This window comes from Pelodiscus sinensis, chromosome 1 (genome assembly GCF_052426305.1).
Source record: "Pelodiscus sinensis isolate ZL-2025 chromosome 1, ASM5242630v1, whole genome shotgun sequence".
Taxonomy (NCBI): Eukaryota; Metazoa; Chordata; order Testudines; family Trionychidae; genus Pelodiscus; species Pelodiscus sinensis.
The window spans coordinates 252786736-252803518 of NC_143052.1; the positions used below are offsets into that span (position 1 = coordinate 252786736).

A 16783-nucleotide genomic window follows, 5' to 3' on the forward strand; every position below is an offset into this window, starting at 1 on the left:
TGATCATTTCAGACGGTGTTTAAGAGTGGAAAGGGACTCTACTGCAGACATTGGAGATCTTTCCACCAGGATAAGGACTCCTTTATTTTGGCTGGCATAGGCAGCCACTTGTCGACGTGGTGATCGTTTGCCTGTATACTCTTTGTTACCATCTGTAGTGGTCTCATCTATAGTTGAATATGCTGGACCATGAATGTAGCTGCTGCTATATGGCCTACCAGTTGTAGACAAAGGTTTTCCATGATCTGTTCTGTGAGCTTGATACAAGATCTGTGAGAACTAGAAATCTGTGATGAGGGACTGACGCTGTTGCGGACATACAATCTAGGTGAGCACCGATGAACTCCAACTGTTGGGTTAAGGTTAGTGTGCACTTTTGGAGATATAGCTGCAGGTTGGGCTTGTTGAAGAGGGCTCAGGTTATGGTGACTGCTTGTTTCTGTGTCATGGTAAAATGACCCCTTCAGGAAACAACTGTCCACATAGCGGGAAGATGACAATTCCCAGTTTGCAGAGGTGTGCCGTTACCACTGCCAGGACCTTGGAAAAGATCAGAGGAGCTGTGGAAAGTCCAAAAGGAAGAACTCTGTACTGGAAATGACAGTTGTGAATAACAAATCATAGGTATCATCTGTGTGCTGGGTATATTGCAATATGAAAATGCGTGTCCAGTAGTTGAGGGTCAACAGCCAGTCTCCCTTCTCCAAGGCAAGGATTATTGTGGAAAGTGTTACAATCTTGAAATGCTGTGTGCGGATGAACCAGTTGAGGTTGCATTAGTCGAGGATGGGTCTCCATCCTCCCATTTTCTTATTTGTAAGACAACAGTAGGAGTAAGAACCCTTTCCCCTGTGTTGTTGAGGTACACATTCTTTTGCTCTGAACTGCAAGAGGAGACACAGTTCCTGCATGAGAATGACCTTGTGAGATCGGTCCCTGAAGAGGGACAGGTATGTGGGGGGGGAGTTTAAGGGGTATGATGGGATGTACCAACCCTCCACTGGCTCAGGAGGGGTTAACCAGGCCTGCTTGGCAGAGAGGGTCCCTCCCCCACAGCCCTGCTGGGCATGCTCCAACTGCAGGCCTAGTATAAAAGCCAGGGGAGCAGCTCAGTCAGGGCTGGCCATGGGAGGGAAAGGAGCTCCTGCCCAAGCACAGGAGCAGTAACTGTAGCCACAGCCGAAGCAGCAACTGCAGCCGCCACAGCAGCAGCTGGCACCACCACCGTAGCAGCAGACATAGCATCTGCTACCGCAGCAAGCAGACACCAGGGCGAGTGACTAGCCCGGAGAACGCAGGTGGGAAAGAAGCCGGCCATTGGACAGGGTAGGAATTAGCCCAGGGTGGGGAGCTGGAGGGCTCCCGCTGAGCTCAGCATGTTTCGGGCGGATTCCCCACTGAGCTAGTGGTGGGACATGTCCACCACTGAGTGGGCCCTGGGCTGGGGTCTGATGAAGAGGGAGGGCCCAGGTCCCCCTACTCCAGTCCCCTGACCCCGCAAAGGGGAGTGTGCCTCTACTGCAATATTCATTTGGCCACTGGGCCTTACCACCCCACTGACTGGGGGTTACTCTAGACTTGGCTCCTGGGCCTTACTACCCCGCTGACTGGGGTTATTATAGACCAGGTCGCTGAGTTGTACCTGCCTCGCTGATAGAGGCTATGGATAGGGGCCAGGTTACAGGGTAAGGCAACACAGACAGAGCCGATGGTGCACCTCGCCTAGCCTTCCATGATGGGGGTAGATGAAAAAGGAGGTAATAACCACTTCACAGAATTTCTTGCACCCATCTGTCCATGGTGATGGTATTCCAGCCTGGATAAAGCAACCTTGTGAGATGGTTCCCTGAAGACAGATAGGTGAGGAGAGTGTGTAGGGGAGGGGTAGACGAAAAGGGGATTCAATAACCAGTTTGCACAATTTCTAGCACCCATTGGTCCATGGCGATGGTATTCCAGGCTGGATAGAAGGATACTAAGCAGTTTCCAAATGGGATAGAGGTGATTGGATCCTCCCTTGAAAGTTTGGGACTCTCTGGCCCTTGACCATCCCTTCAAAACATTTGTCTGGATATTGAAGTTTGAGACGTTGATGACTGATCTATGGACGGCCTCCATCTGAGTCTGACGTTGTCTGTACCTGTTGTCATAGTGACTCTGAGGCTGTGTGAAGAGAGTGGCTTTGTATCTCTGATTAAAGAATTTCCACAGTCTTCTCCTGATTAAAGACTCATGTATCCCAAGAGTTTTCAGAGTAGACCAGGAGTCATACAAAGTACATAGAGAGGCATAAGTGGATTTGGCAAATAATCTGAAACCTTTGAATGGCAAATCTTCTATCATATCTTGGACTTCCCTGGGGAACTCCAACAAAAGCAGCCTGCCACATGACTACCATGGTGGAGATGGAGTGTGTCGCCGCATCCACTTAGACTAGAGCAGCCTGGAGTGCAGGGTGTGAGGTAAGTGCACCCTTACTGATATTTGCTTTGTACTGCTCTCATTTGTTGTCTGGAAACTGGTCAATAAACAATGACATGGGCTCAAACACATTGTGTATGTACTTTGCCAATAAAGCGGCATAATTTGCTATCCTGAACTAGAGGGTGGGTGATGAATATGCTTTTCTTCAAAACAAATCTAGGAGTTTCCAATCCCTATCATAGGGTGCAGTATGTGCAGTGCTCTGCTTGTCCCCTTTGATTTACTGCTTCCACAACTCAGGAATTTGGAGTGGGATGAGAAAATAAAAAGTCTGCTCCGTGTAGTGCCACATAATACTTTTTATCAGAATTTCTGCAGGCTTGAGGAGTGGCTGGAGTCTGCCATATGGTCATAGCAGGGTCCATCAAAACTTGGTTTAAAACTTGGCAGTAGGAAAAGCATGGAGGATATCAGTGAGTCTGCGTTGGGTCTCTGGCAGGTTCAACAGAGAAATCCCTAAAAAGTCCACAACCCTTTTATAGAGTTCTTGAAAGGACCTGAAATTGTCCTCTAAAGTGGATGGTAGGAGCACGGTGGTATCATCAGGTGAGGATGAAGATGTGTGCACCAGTGCTAGTGAGCTACCTGTTCTTCCTGTATCACTTTAGGGTCATCTTCCACTTCAGCCAGAGATTAATTGGCAGATTAAGCTGGAGAAGACTGTAATCCATATGAGAGAGCAGGCTGTGGAACAGGCTAAGCCGATGGGTCCCAGTATGGCCAATTACCTGGCACTGGCATCAGTAGGGGCACCCACTGAGGAGATTGCCACTGAGGTGGCTATTGTGTTGGTCTTGGTGATAAGCAATGAGGAGTGTGGAGGCCCAAAGAGGATTCCTCCTCCTCAGCTCTTGAGAGCAGGGATGCTGATCTCACTGGCGTGGTTGATAAGCTGAAGTAAGGGGTAGTTGGAGTGCCATTGGGGTCAAACAGCCGTGTTCTGGGCATCGAGGTAACTAAGAGGTCTGCATTAGTGGTAAATGACTACGGTAATAGGATGGCTGGTGTCAGTGGAAGTGCTGGTCTGGTCAGCTGTACCAGCAGTGCCAACTGCTTGGCAAGTTTTGACAGTGCAGCAAGTGGTGGCATGGAGGCGCTCAGTACTGAGGCAGAATGAGGTTTTGTTGGTGCTGAGGCCGAGGACATGCCAACGGAGCAAACTTAGGGTTTACTTGGGAAGCTACCTTAGAGCTGATCTGTGCTAGGTCTTTCACTCCTTGGGTCATCTCATACTCAGTGCCTTACGGTCCGGTGCCTTGGGTGCCACTGGTGCCAATTTCTTTGACAGAGCACATTTTTTGCAGGGGAATCACCTGTGCATGAAGAGTGGGAACATTTCTTTGAGGACTGTGCCAAAGCAGAGTCTATGGAGCTTGATCCTGAATAAGCTGCCATCTCCAACACCATAAAATCATAGAATAAATAGAACACTAGAACTGGAAGGGACCTCGAGAGGTCATTGAGAGTCCAGTCACCTGCCCTCACAGCGGGACCAAGCACTGCCTAGACCATCCTTGATAGATGTCTATCTTACCTGCTCTTAAATATCTCCAGAGATGGAGATTCCACAAACTCCCTAGGCAATTTATTCCAGTGTTTAACTACTCTGACAATTAGGATGTTTTTCCTAATAGCCAACCTAAACCTTTCTTGCTGTAGTTTAAGCCCATTACTTCTTGTCCTGTCCTCAGAGGCCAAGGAGAACAATTTGTCTCCCTCCTCCTTGTGACATCCTTTTAGATACTTGAAAACCGCTATCATGTCCCCTCCCAGTTTTCTCCTTTCCAAACTAAACAAGCCCAATTCTTTCAGTCTTCCCTCATAGCTCATGTTCTCTAGACCTTTAATCATTCTTGTTGATCTTCTCTAGACCTTCTCCAATCTCTCCACATCTTTCTTTAAATGTGGTGCCCAGAACTGGACACGATACTTCAACTGAGGCCTAATCAGTACAGAGTAGAGCGGAAGAATGACTTCTCGTGTCTTGCTCACAACATTCCTGTTAATGCATCCCAGAATCATATTTGCTTTTTTTGCAAGTGTCACACTGTTGACTCATATTTAGCTTTTGGTCCAATAGGGTTGCCACAAAAATACACAGGCTAAACATTTGTCGAGAAAAAAAAAACCCCACCCACACAGCCACTCCCCCCCGCCAAGATTTTGCACGCTACCACAGGCTCCCAGCACTGATCATGGCCCCACCTCCCAGCCACTCTCCTCACCCCTGCCAGGCTTCTGTCCAGCACCCAGCCGGAAAAACAGAAAATACTGGTGTGACGGGGCAGCATCGCCCCGCACTGCGACTCCCGCCGAGCAGGCGCTGCTCGGCATCCGGGCGGAGGCAGCCCGGCACGAGCCTGAAGCATGGCGGCAGGAGCAGGGATAGCGTGGGGGCGTTCCCCCACCCAGGGAGCCCCGCACGTCAGGAAACCCGCGGCGGAGCCGGCCAGCCCCGCCCTCGCCCATGCCGATGATGTCAGGTAGGGCGTAAGCGGCAGGACGCTTTAAAATGCTGCCGCCATGGCAAAGGGGGGGGGAGGGGAGAGAGGACAGGTGGCCAGGGGGAAGGTCTGGGGGTGGCACCACGAGCCAGAACCTAAGGGCCCGGTGGGGACCCCAACAGGCAGGCGGGATCGATCCCCTGATTGCTGGGTGGAGCAGTGCCGGCAGCCTGTCTGCCAAAGGCAAGGTGAGCCTCCCAGCGCCAGAGGCGGGGAAAGGAAGCAGCCCAGGCCAGACCCTTAGGGCTGGTGGGCTGACGCGTTACAGCAAGATGCCCCGTCAGCCGGACCAGAGCTAGACTGTTCCGTGTCCTTAGGGCCCTGGGATGGGGCCCGTGAGTGAGGGCGGGCCCGGGCCCGCCTTTCCCTTGCCCGCACCCGGGGGGTGAGAAGCCAAGGTTAGAGAAGCGCCCCAACGACCCGTAGTAAGGGCACGCAGGTAACATTAAAGCTACCACCCCCCAAGAGGGGGAGGGGCGGAAGGTACAGTCGGCCGAGACTGGTACAACCGGACATTGCACATGTACGGTATTTTCTGAATTGTTTTACCTGACAGAAGGTGCAAAAACTAGACTGTTTGGTAGAATACTGGACACCTGGCAACCCTATGATCCACTATGACCCCTAGATCCCTTCAGCAGTACTCCTTTCTAAGCAGTTACTTCCCATTCTAAATGTGTGAAACTGATTGTTTCTTCCTTCCTAAGTGGTGTACTTTGCTTTTGTCCTTATTAAACTTCATCCTATTTACCTCAGGCCATTTCTCCAGTTTGTCCAGATCATTTTGAATTATGACCCTATCCTCCAAAGCAGTTGCAACCCCTTCCAGCTTGGTATCATCTGTGAACTTAATAAGTGTAACTCTCTACACTACCATCTAAATTGTTGATGAAGCAGAGTCTGTGGAGCTCAATCCTGAGGAAGCTGCCTTCTCCAACACCATCATTGAAGACAGTTGTCTTGGTGGTGTCATATGCTCTGGATCAGAGGCTGGATGGAGTGACTTCTCCAGGAGAAGAAGTTTAAGTTGAAGCTCCTTACCCTTCCTGGTTCTTGTGATAAGCTTTTTACAGTGTACTTTCTAGTAGAGTGTGCCTAACCCAAGCACCAGATACACTGCGAGTGTACATCAAATACTGGGATCAAAAGTCTGCAAGTCAGACACTTTTTAAAACCTGGAGATCCAGACATGTCCAAAAATTATTGGAACAGTGGGAACAACAAAAAGATTTTTTTATGTAAGAAATATTAATGATTAACTACAACTATGAACTAACTAACAAATCACTATCTAATTTCTACAACTAACTAGCAATCTAACAGATTGCTGAGGGCAGCTGCTGGGTTCTGACCAAAGCCAACAGTGGCAGAGAAGAAACTGAAGGGACGGATGGCTGCATATGCTGTGTAACTGCTCCAAACGACACTTGCCAGCTGCTCCACATGTGCAGCCTACCGAGGGCACTTGAAACATAATTCTGTGACTTGAGGCTCAGCGGTGCTCAAACACCTAAAGTGGAGCGGTGCTCAAACACCTAAAGTGGAGCGGTGCTCAAACACCTAAAGGGACACTACTTGAAGAAGAACTAAAGATTTAGTTCTAAATTTAAAGCAGGTACATTCTGACAATGGAGAACATAAGTAAAAGTTGAGAAGGATGTCCATCTGCACCTACCTTGCAAGAAAACTTCAAATAGTTCCTAAAAAACACACATGTACTAGAAAGACCTATTTGTATATATGGGCAGTTAGTGAGAATGTCACTTATTCCCTACATGTACCATGCTTAAAAATACAGCTGTTTTGGATGTGCAAAGCTGAAGTTCCAATTTAGTCACATGGAAAAGTCATTATTGTGGCATTTGCCAAGAATAAAAATGCAAAACAAATGTACACATTCAGCAGTAATTTTTTAAATGCTCAATCACTAATAAATTTAAACCTTTTTCAAGTTATTCCAGGGTTTCAGAATCATAATCACTTTTCTATAACTTATAGGGTCTGCATACACCCTGATCAAAATTTATTTAGTAAATGAGGCTCTGGCTACACAAGAGAGCTTACAGCAGCACAGCCACCCTAATGCAGCTGCACTTCTGTAAGTAGTCTAGTGTAGTGTTTCTCAAACTTCCAAAACTACTACTCAGGAGTTGGATTTGTCTTGTGTACCCCCAACTCTCACTTAAAAAGCCACTTGATTACAAAATCAGACATAAAATGCAGAAGTGTCACAGCATGCTATTATTAAAAATTACTTACTTTCTCATTTTTGGCATATAATTATAAAATAAATTGACTGGAATATAAATATTGTACTTGCATTTCAGTTTATCATGTATAGAACAGAATTTCCTGCATGAAATTTTAGTCTGTACTGACTTCTATAGTGCTACTTATGTAGTCTATTATTAAGCTAGGCAAATACCTAGATGAGTTGCATACCTCCAGAGTACACATATGTCTGGTTAAGAACCACTGCTCTACTGAAGCCAATATAGGAAAGATGCAGTCCTTGCCTTTCAATCTGGAAAGATTTGAAATGATGGACGTGTAAAATTGTTCATGCAGGAATAACTTGAGATTTGTTCCTTCAATAAATTTATACTTCTTATTTCAACAATAAAAGTGAGGAGACACTACCACTCGTGAGAAACATAGGTAAATCTCAGGTTCAATATGTAAGGTCCCTTGAAATGTGACACACTAAAAAAGTGTGATATGGCTTCTAATATAAAAAGTATTCTGACATATCATCTTCTCAAATATTTTCTCTAGAAATCCATGTCAATAAAGCTCCAGGTTTGCTAAATGGAGGGAGAAAGATTATGTTAGAGCCATACAGTATTTTTTTGTTATGCATCAAATTTAGTATCCATTCACATAGATAGTGGGTTTATATCTGAAGGAATGCAATCATTTCCATAAATAATGTATCAGTGAATTTACCTGCATAGTCCTCTGAGTGCCATCAATGGTGACAGGCAATAAGGGTGAAGCCAGGTTCCATTCACTGGTCACATTTAGTTTCATCCCATCAACTTCCACCTGTTGTGACACCAAACAAGAGACTGTTACCATGAAGACGGACAGAACACTGATCTCAAGTTCACTGCTGCATACCAAGCAGAAACCATTTTAAAACAGATGGCTCCCAAACAACCTGTCATGTTTACTGCTCCTGCCATAAAAGACAGGGTCCAACAACAGAGTCTTCTAGGCATCTCTGGGGAGGAGGTGAAGGACCTGTGAACAGCTGCCTCCGAGTAGTGAGGTTTCAAGTGATTTCCAGCAAGTAACAAACACCCATCCAACTTTTAAATCTATCTGGACATGCTACATTTACTGCAATTAGACAAGTAATGCACATAAATTCCAGTGACACTTTGCAACCCACACCACAGGCCTTGCATATAATATCCTCTCCAAGGACCAAGGAAGAACTTTCCCTGTGCTTCTAATGAAGGGTTTTGCATTGTTGTCTTGATTAATATGAAGCAGTAATTAATTCTTTCATGTTACATCTCAAAGTCCAGTCAAACTTTGCAAGTTCTGTCATGTTTTTCCTCAATCTACTGCTAATCAGAGGACTGATTTCACACTTACATTCTATTATGGCTATCCTGAAAGACTTCAGGGGAAAAAAAATCATCACTGAGTTTTTTTAATAAGAGAATTTTTCTACATCAGGACAAACAAGCTGAGTTATGAAACAAAGTTAGTAATGAGAATAATGCTGATTGTGTTCTCTAACATTTACTCTAGCTGGGCTATCTTCCCTCATCCCCCCCTTTAAAAATATTGTCACAAACTGCTGAATATTGTATTATGCTACATGGACCATACAGTAACAATGGAGGGTTTTTTTAAAGGCAGTAAAAATACCATTTATACAATTACATCATGTTGATTAATGCTTGTAGAGTGCTTTGATCATGTAAAATGCTATTTATGCAAACTATCTCAACTCTACATTTTAGATAAAAAGAAAATAATGGGGATTTTATCTTGCATTCAGTCACACCTTCAAAATACCCAGAATATGTTCAATCAATAAATCACAGATAACAACATCAAGTTTACCAAAATCATCTATATTTCATGAAACAAAATCTCTCTCAGTAAATGGGAGGAAAACACCACTACAGCAAAGCCATAGTTATAGTCTGTGCTGTTCCCTTTTTTGACAACACAATAAAGACATTTAATAAGCAGCATTTTTAAATTTTAACATTAAATAATTTCATTCAAGATAACTGTCAAAAGGAGAAGGCAGCAAATATATATGATATCTAAAGGAGTTCCACATAAACAAACATGCATGGATAATATGCATAAGTTCATTTTAACTTGGCAAACCTTTAGCCCACAAAACCTCTAATTCAGGGGTTGGGAACCTTTTTTGGGCTAGGGGCTACTGACTCAGAAAAATCAGTTGGGGGCGGGGGGCGGCGGCAGACACAAGTTAAAAGGAAAAAAAAATGAAGCAAACCCTCACAGACTTGGGGTAGTGTCTTGCTGATCAGAGTGATAAATGCCATTGTTTTTCTCTCAGGCTGTGTCCAGACTCAGGGGTTTTTTCGGGAAAAGTAGCCTTTTTCCGAAAAAACTTCCCCTGCGTCCAGACTCAAGCCGCGTTCTTTCGAAATTAAATCTAAAGAACGCGGCTTTTCTTTCGATGGCGGTAAACCTCATTTCACGAGGAAGAACGCCTTCTTTCGAAAGTTCCTCTTTCGAAAGAAGGCGTTCTTCAATGTAAATAGGGCTTCTTCAAAAGAGAGCATCCAGACTCACTGGATGCTTTCTTTCAAAAAAGCAAGCCTCTTTTTCGAAAGTTCAACGTGCAGTCTAGACGCTCTCTTTCGAAAGAGGCTTGCAGTCTAGACATAGCCTCATTGTTTTGAGTTTTATTCCATTGACACCAGCCTGAAGAGCTGATATTCATTATAGTCCTTCCCCATTACCTCCTAGACTGTCATGCTCCCATTTCCAAAGTGAGATATAGCAAGTCCCTATTGACAATTTACATGAATCTGTTAACTTACAAAAAGAAATCTAATATGGAGCTGACTGTTTGTACATTTGAGTTAGTGGGGAGGAAAATGACCTTGCAGTTATGGGCTGCCCACTCTATACATGTACTAAAATGCTTTGAAAATCTGAAAGAAATGGTACTCAATACAACATAGAAATGTGCATTTGAAGTAAGAGCCCAGCAATTCAGAATCTTCTGGTCTCATTCATAGTAGGTAAAAGGCTGCCTTGATAACACTTAGAGCAAATAATTTTTTCTCCTGAAATCATTCACTGAATAAATCGCTTGATCTAGTTTGGTACAAAAGGGCAGAATCTATAAATAGTTAGCTGAGCTTTCTTCAGGACAAGTGATATAGAGGCTAGAACTCTCTCTTGGGGTCTTTTTTAGAAGTAAGTGAAAATATGAACAAAAGAAAAGTTGTAAAAAAAAGGGACTCTTTTAATGAGATTGAAACATCACATATTTTAACTTCTTTTTGAGAGTACAGGGACAACCCTTCAAAGGTATTTAATGCTGACCTTGCGTTCATTAGAAAAAAGAGAGGGAAAAGAGCAGATTTCTGTTTAAATTCTTGTGAATACACTTTTGTCAACATACGCATGCAGATAAGGTACCTTATCACTGACTAGTTACTTTGTATCAAAGATGTTCCTATCATACAACCTTTAGATCATCCAGCTTTTATTTGAAAGCCCTGGCTAGCAGGCTCAATATGAGCTATTTCTTTTTATTGCCTTTCCCAATCTGCCCTTGCATTGTGTGCCATTGTACTGTTCCCCAAAGGCCCTGCCTATCCTGTTTGCTTTCATGCACTTTTTCTGCAGCTTCTCTTAGATATTTTTTAACCATTGCTGTGATTGTTGATTGATGTTCTGGTTCTAGCCTAAATAAGTCAAGTTTTATACTGTGGTATGAATACATTCATCAAAATGTCCTGCACGGGTGAGTACGGTAAATAATACTCTTCAGAAATATCTATTTTCATGGTATTTCCAGCTTCAGTTTTCTTTACGGAGGAAAATTTATTCCTAACTGAACATAAGCAACTGAAAGTCATAAGCCCAAACCTTGTTCTTTCTTTCACTTTGTACTACAGCCAGACCAACCGACCAAATGATCATGCACATTCTAAACCTGCCATGTGCCCACAGGGGTCATGGGAGCTTCCTGGTTGGTTGTTGTAGTCTCATTAACTCAGAGCAAAAATTAAGAAAAGATTAGTGCTGCAAAATTTGCTCATCTGTTTACTACTTAGTGTTTGTCAACCACTCAGCTGTACTGTTGTCCTAGTGTGTCAGCCCATAGTGTCTGAATGGCCTCTGTCTTGAGGGAGGTATCTTCAAATCTTAACAAGCTATTAACACTGGATTTGGTTAAAACAACAGCATGGACAGGCTTACCATAATTCAATTTCTGCTTTAATTTTGAGGTGTGTTTTATTTTTAAGCTTGTTTTCTGTATTTAGATTTTTCACAGTTGTTTCAAAGCCATTTCATACACATTTTTTTCAATTTTATCTGTTAAATTTGACAATTTCAGGAAATTATGGAGGAGTCAGATATTGGGAATCACATAATTATTTACTGACAATGGATACTGAGGTTCAAAAAGTTGTCACATATAACTATTTGAAAACACAAGTTGTCATAATCACATCAAAATATACACATAAATATCCTTAAATCAAACTCTAATAAGTTCTCAAGCAGCATTTTTCTTTACCTTTTGATTATCATTGATGGAAATATTTTTTCATTGCTTTGTTTGTACAGTGAAATTGACATTCAGTGACATTTACCGATTAAAAATAGAATAGTTTCAAGCCTAATTATAGAACTTTGTGACATTCCCACTGAGTCAGATGGTTCTCTGACCAGTGGATTTGGCTTTCTGCTTCTATCCCTTTCTCTAGCTTAGTTTTTGGACATAAGGTTCTGCTCTTAAGTTATTTAATTCATATCTGGAAGAGAGAGCCTTAGTACTTAAACCAGTAAGGGTCTAATTAATCTCACAAAGAACTGTTTTGTCTTGGTTTTCAGCTTCCATAGAAGCTCCTTGCTACGTAGATCAAATAACTTGCTTCATGCAAAACCATTCCTCTCTTATCTCCAGACATTATCTCATTTTTCGCATGATGTGATTTTTTTCCCCCCAACTTGCCTGCCACTTTAAGCATTAGAGCTTTAGCTGTCCCTGTCACCTTTGGAAATTTTCCCTGAATTCTCTTTAGTACACACAGCATATTTTACTTCTTCATTTGGCCCTATTTGTCTTCAACAATGGTAAATATATAGTAGAAACGATGCACTGTCCACATTTTCTCCTTTTCCACACAATACACAGAAATGAAGCAGTGTTTGAACCATGCTTCACTATTCAAACATGCTTCGGAGCCTCTGACTTGCATCATCTCCACCCTAACAGAGCATTCTGACTCAGTTTCTGAATGTTAACTTCATCTGAATCACAGATGACTAGACTTGTATGTATTCTTGCGAGGGCTCAGAGTCTGGTAACTTGCCTTTGTGATGTTTTTTCAGGACATGTGTACACTACCCACCAATCGACAGGCAGCGATCAGTCTAGCAGGGGGTCAATTTATCCATCTATTATAGACATGATAAATCGGCAGCTAAGCGCTTTCCCATTGACTCCAGTACTCTAGCAGAACAAGAAACACAGGTGGAGTTAATGGGAGAGTGTCTGCCATCAATTCACCGCAGTGAAGACATTGAGGTAAGTAGCTTTAATTACATTGACTTCAGCTATGTTATTCACGTAGGTGAATTTGCGTGACTTAAATCGATGAGTCACTGTTGTTCAGGCTACACCTATACCAATTGTTTGCAGAATTGAGGTGTTTGAATTTCACTCTTCATCCTTGGTTAGACTTAGATGTCAACTGTAGCTGCTACCAGATTGTATGTAAGTCTTGCAGAAGTTCAGCCCCAAAGTGCCATCTCAGTAGCTTGCTGGCCAGTATTTTGGTCTGCTCTGGCAGCTGCTTTATTGTTTTCTTGTCCTTAAGAAACATGGCAAGATTATTATTCTTATTTATATTATCATAGACCCATGGATCTCTAGTTATAGATCAGAACACTAGGTACAAATAAATAACAAAAGATGGTCCCTATCCCCAAAGATCTTACAGTCTTGATATAAAATAAGAGGCAACAGTTTGATACAGACAGGGAAATACAAAGAAAGAATGATACAGTACTGGTCAGTGTGATAGACAGTAGTCTCAGCACACCCACAGCCTAGCTGTTGCCAAGTTCTTAGTTGGCATTGCAGCACTGGAGGATTTTGAGGAAACATTAGAAAGAAGTCTTCTAAGGTGATTGTTTTTGCACAATTGATTGTTTCTTAATAATACTCTTAAGTATATAAGAAAGGACTTAGGTTTTCTATCAGCTTAAGTTTGGATGGACAGCTTTCAGTCAGAGTGTGAAGACAGGGCACTAGGTTTGTTGTGTTCTTTCACAAGTTTGCACTGTTCTCAGCAGAGATAATATTAGTCAATTTATTTTTATTGACATTGGGACAGATTCACTGGTATGTTCTGGCTGCTTTGTGCTGCTCCTGTGATGCAAAGCAGCTGTAAGCGTGGTTTAACGTAAACCAGGTTGATCACTGTTTTATGTCATTGAAACAGTGCAAAGCAGCTGGCTCATACCAGCTGGTCTAGCCTTTTGGTGAACCACTATAAATTACTTATTTTATTCATGATCTGTATGAATCACTATATTTGAAGTCAGAACCTATAGGAATATTGAGTAGATCATATCCGTTAAAGAAAATGCTTATATTCTAAAAAACAAGCATCTGGGGATTTAGAGCAGGGGTGGAGAACCTCAGGCCTGAGGCTGGATCCCCTCCCAGTATTAAGGAGCCTGTGATGCTGTTCTAGCCCTCTGTGGGACTGGAGCACACAAAATCTACTAGCTTGCCCCCCCTGCTCCCCCCCTCCCAAGCTCTGCTGTGCAAGGAGAATATGGGGGAGTGTCTTCCTCCTTCTCAGGGTTTGCTGAGCCAGGCTGTTAGTGAGACTGCTAAAAAATTTACTGGTGGGGGAGGGGGGAAAATGCATGTAGTCTATTACATTAACCTATGAGCGTTGCTTATCAGTTAATCGGTTAGTCAACTACACTATTTCATCCCTACTGAGAAGCAGAAAAAAAACACACTTCTCTCACACTCCATGGATACCATAGGATAGGACTCATATAGAAAGAACCACCACATTTCTACTTTTATTCCTATTTATTTGAGCATATAATGACTTACTGTTGTTTAGCATGCACTCATTAATAGAAGCAGATATATCTTGTGCAAATAAATGCTGTATGAATTCTGAGCTTTTTGGTATCTTCAATAAGTACAATTATGTGCTAATAGTTTGCTACTGATTTTTGTTCCAGGGTTAAATTCAAACGTGAAATGTTAAATGTATCAGCTAAAAACAAAGCAACAGTATGTTTTTAAAAAAATTGTTTCCCACATTAATTAATTATCTTTCTTTTATGTATTCAACTGAACACATTTAATTGCATTTTTAGTACATATTAAGCTGATGTGGAAAAGTTTCCAGAAGTTGTTTGGAACATTCAGTTTTCCAATGTACGTAAACGTAGGGGAAAAAGTAAAGTGCACACCCTAAAATACTTTGGCATTAGAGGCAGATTACCTACATCCTTTAGAATTAAACAAAAATAATTTCCTCATCACAGAGACCTCATGATACAACTGCAATACCGCAACTACAAAGTTAGCACCTCCAAAACAATCTCTTTATTTTAAAACACCTACAAATATTCAACATTTTGCAAATATACATTGGCACGAGTCTCACAGTTCACTACATAAGTAAAACAAAGTCAGAAAGACATATTTACAGCAACAATTAAGAATTCTGGAGGAATCCCTCAAAATTAAAGAAATTTTTAAAGTGTCAAATTTGTAGGAGGATGAAATACAACAATACACACTACACCTCAGTCACCAAAATCTAACAGGAACATACCACAAATATTATCTGAGCCTGTTTAAACAACATAAAACTGCATGCCCATCTCAAATACAAATGCATTTGTTTTTTATTATTACTGTCACAATGAAAACTGAAGTTTTATTTCCTAAAGAAGGTACCTTAGTTCTGTCTCTGAATAATGCTGGCTTGTTTGGGATTTTTCAGTTACACCATTATCCTTACTCATACATGAGTGGTTAAAACAGAAGTTCCTGTATTTTTAAACCTCCGAAGAAGTAACCAATAACCGCTCCAATTCTAGAATCAGGAATTTCCACAGGAACCACAAGAGCCAAGTAAAACTCCAGTGATAGGAAAATAATGAAAACTAACTATGGATACTAATATTTATACTTTTAAGCCTCTTTTAGGCCTCAGGAATACTAACATTTTTCCTACTTTCTGCAAACACTTTGTTTAAGCACAAAGGCACAAATCCTGAGCCAATGCTTAGCCCACATAATCAAGTTGAGCTTTGGGGAATTACGCAGGAGAGGCACCATGTCACTTGGGAATCAGAAAGCCTGAGGAGTCACTTCACAAAGACTTTTCTAGTCTTGTAGGCTGAAATCGTTAGCCATGGCCCATATGCAGATTCCTCAGGAGGAGAGGTCAAAGACTGGTGAATCTGCACATTAATGGAGCCTCTGGCCTCTCCCCCTTAGAGCTGTGAACCTCTTTTGAGCAGAGCTCTACAGAAGGGGTTTTCAACCCCCGACAACCTCCACAAATCTTGTTCCTATTTGCACAACATATCCCCACCATCTCCATAGCCAGGAACTGGTCCCAGACAAAGAGGCTGTATTTGTCCTCAAATGACCCTTTACAGTGGAAACAAAACAGTCCATCACCTCATGAACAACAACTGGAGGAGAATCTTAGCAATCTTCTCCTTTCTCATCTAGGTAACTAATTCCAATTCCCTTTCCATGGAGATGAGGATGGTGGCAAAACATCCAAAGGATGCAATGAGGTTGGGAAGGCTTAAGATGAAAGTTTACATTAAGTATTAGTTGTTATACAGCATATGCAACCAAATATTTAAAAATAATTAGGGGAAATGTGACTACATGAGGGACTGCTCAGAGACATATGGTTAGTGATAAACTGTTCCTAAAAATGGCAAGGTAGCGATGCAAACCATGAGAGGAAGATGAAAAGATAGTTGTGTAAAAGAAGCAAAAACAAACAAAAAATTATGATAACCCTTTTACAAATATATCAGTGGGAAAAATAATTTAATACTAAAGAGGAAGAAGGGATAGTAATAAAAGGGAGGGGAGAAAGGGAGGTGAAACTAATAACTAAAGAATAGTAATAGAGATGTAGCCGTGTTAGTCTAGTCTAGCTAAAACAAAAAACAGGACTATGTAGCACTTTAAAGACTAACAAGATGGTTTATTAGATGATGAGCTTTCGTGGGTCAGAGCCACTTCAAAAGTGAAAGTGCACAACGGGATTCATTAGTTCGAACTAAACCCCAAAGTTCGAACTAACGTCACTCCTCAAAAAATGAGGAGTCACTTTCGAAACAGCTGTTGAATGGAGTAACGTGCTGGCGAGATCATGCTAATGAAGCGTGGGATATTTAAATCCCCGCTTCATTAGCAATTTTGGTCACCTACATTTGCATCCCTAGTTTGAACTAGGGAGCAAGTATAGACGTACCCAGACTGACGAACAGAAGGCAGTGCAGAGCAGAACACCAAAAATTATCATTGACTGGTTGCA

General features: G+C 42.2%; 1 protein-coding gene across 2 annotated transcripts in view; it reads right to left on the reverse strand.

The window, feature by feature from the left end:
* Window positions 1–16783, reverse strand: part of PCCA (propionyl-CoA carboxylase subunit alpha) — a 475238-nt gene that overhangs the window by 99080 nt on the left and 359375 nt on the right. For both annotated transcript variants that reach the window (XM_075918750.2, XM_075918752.2), the window contains one exon: window positions 7935–8033. In XM_075918750.2, the coding sequence (XP_075774865.2) occupies window positions 7935–8033 (99 nt within the window). The remainder of the gene's footprint in view (window positions 1–7934; window positions 8034–16783) is intronic.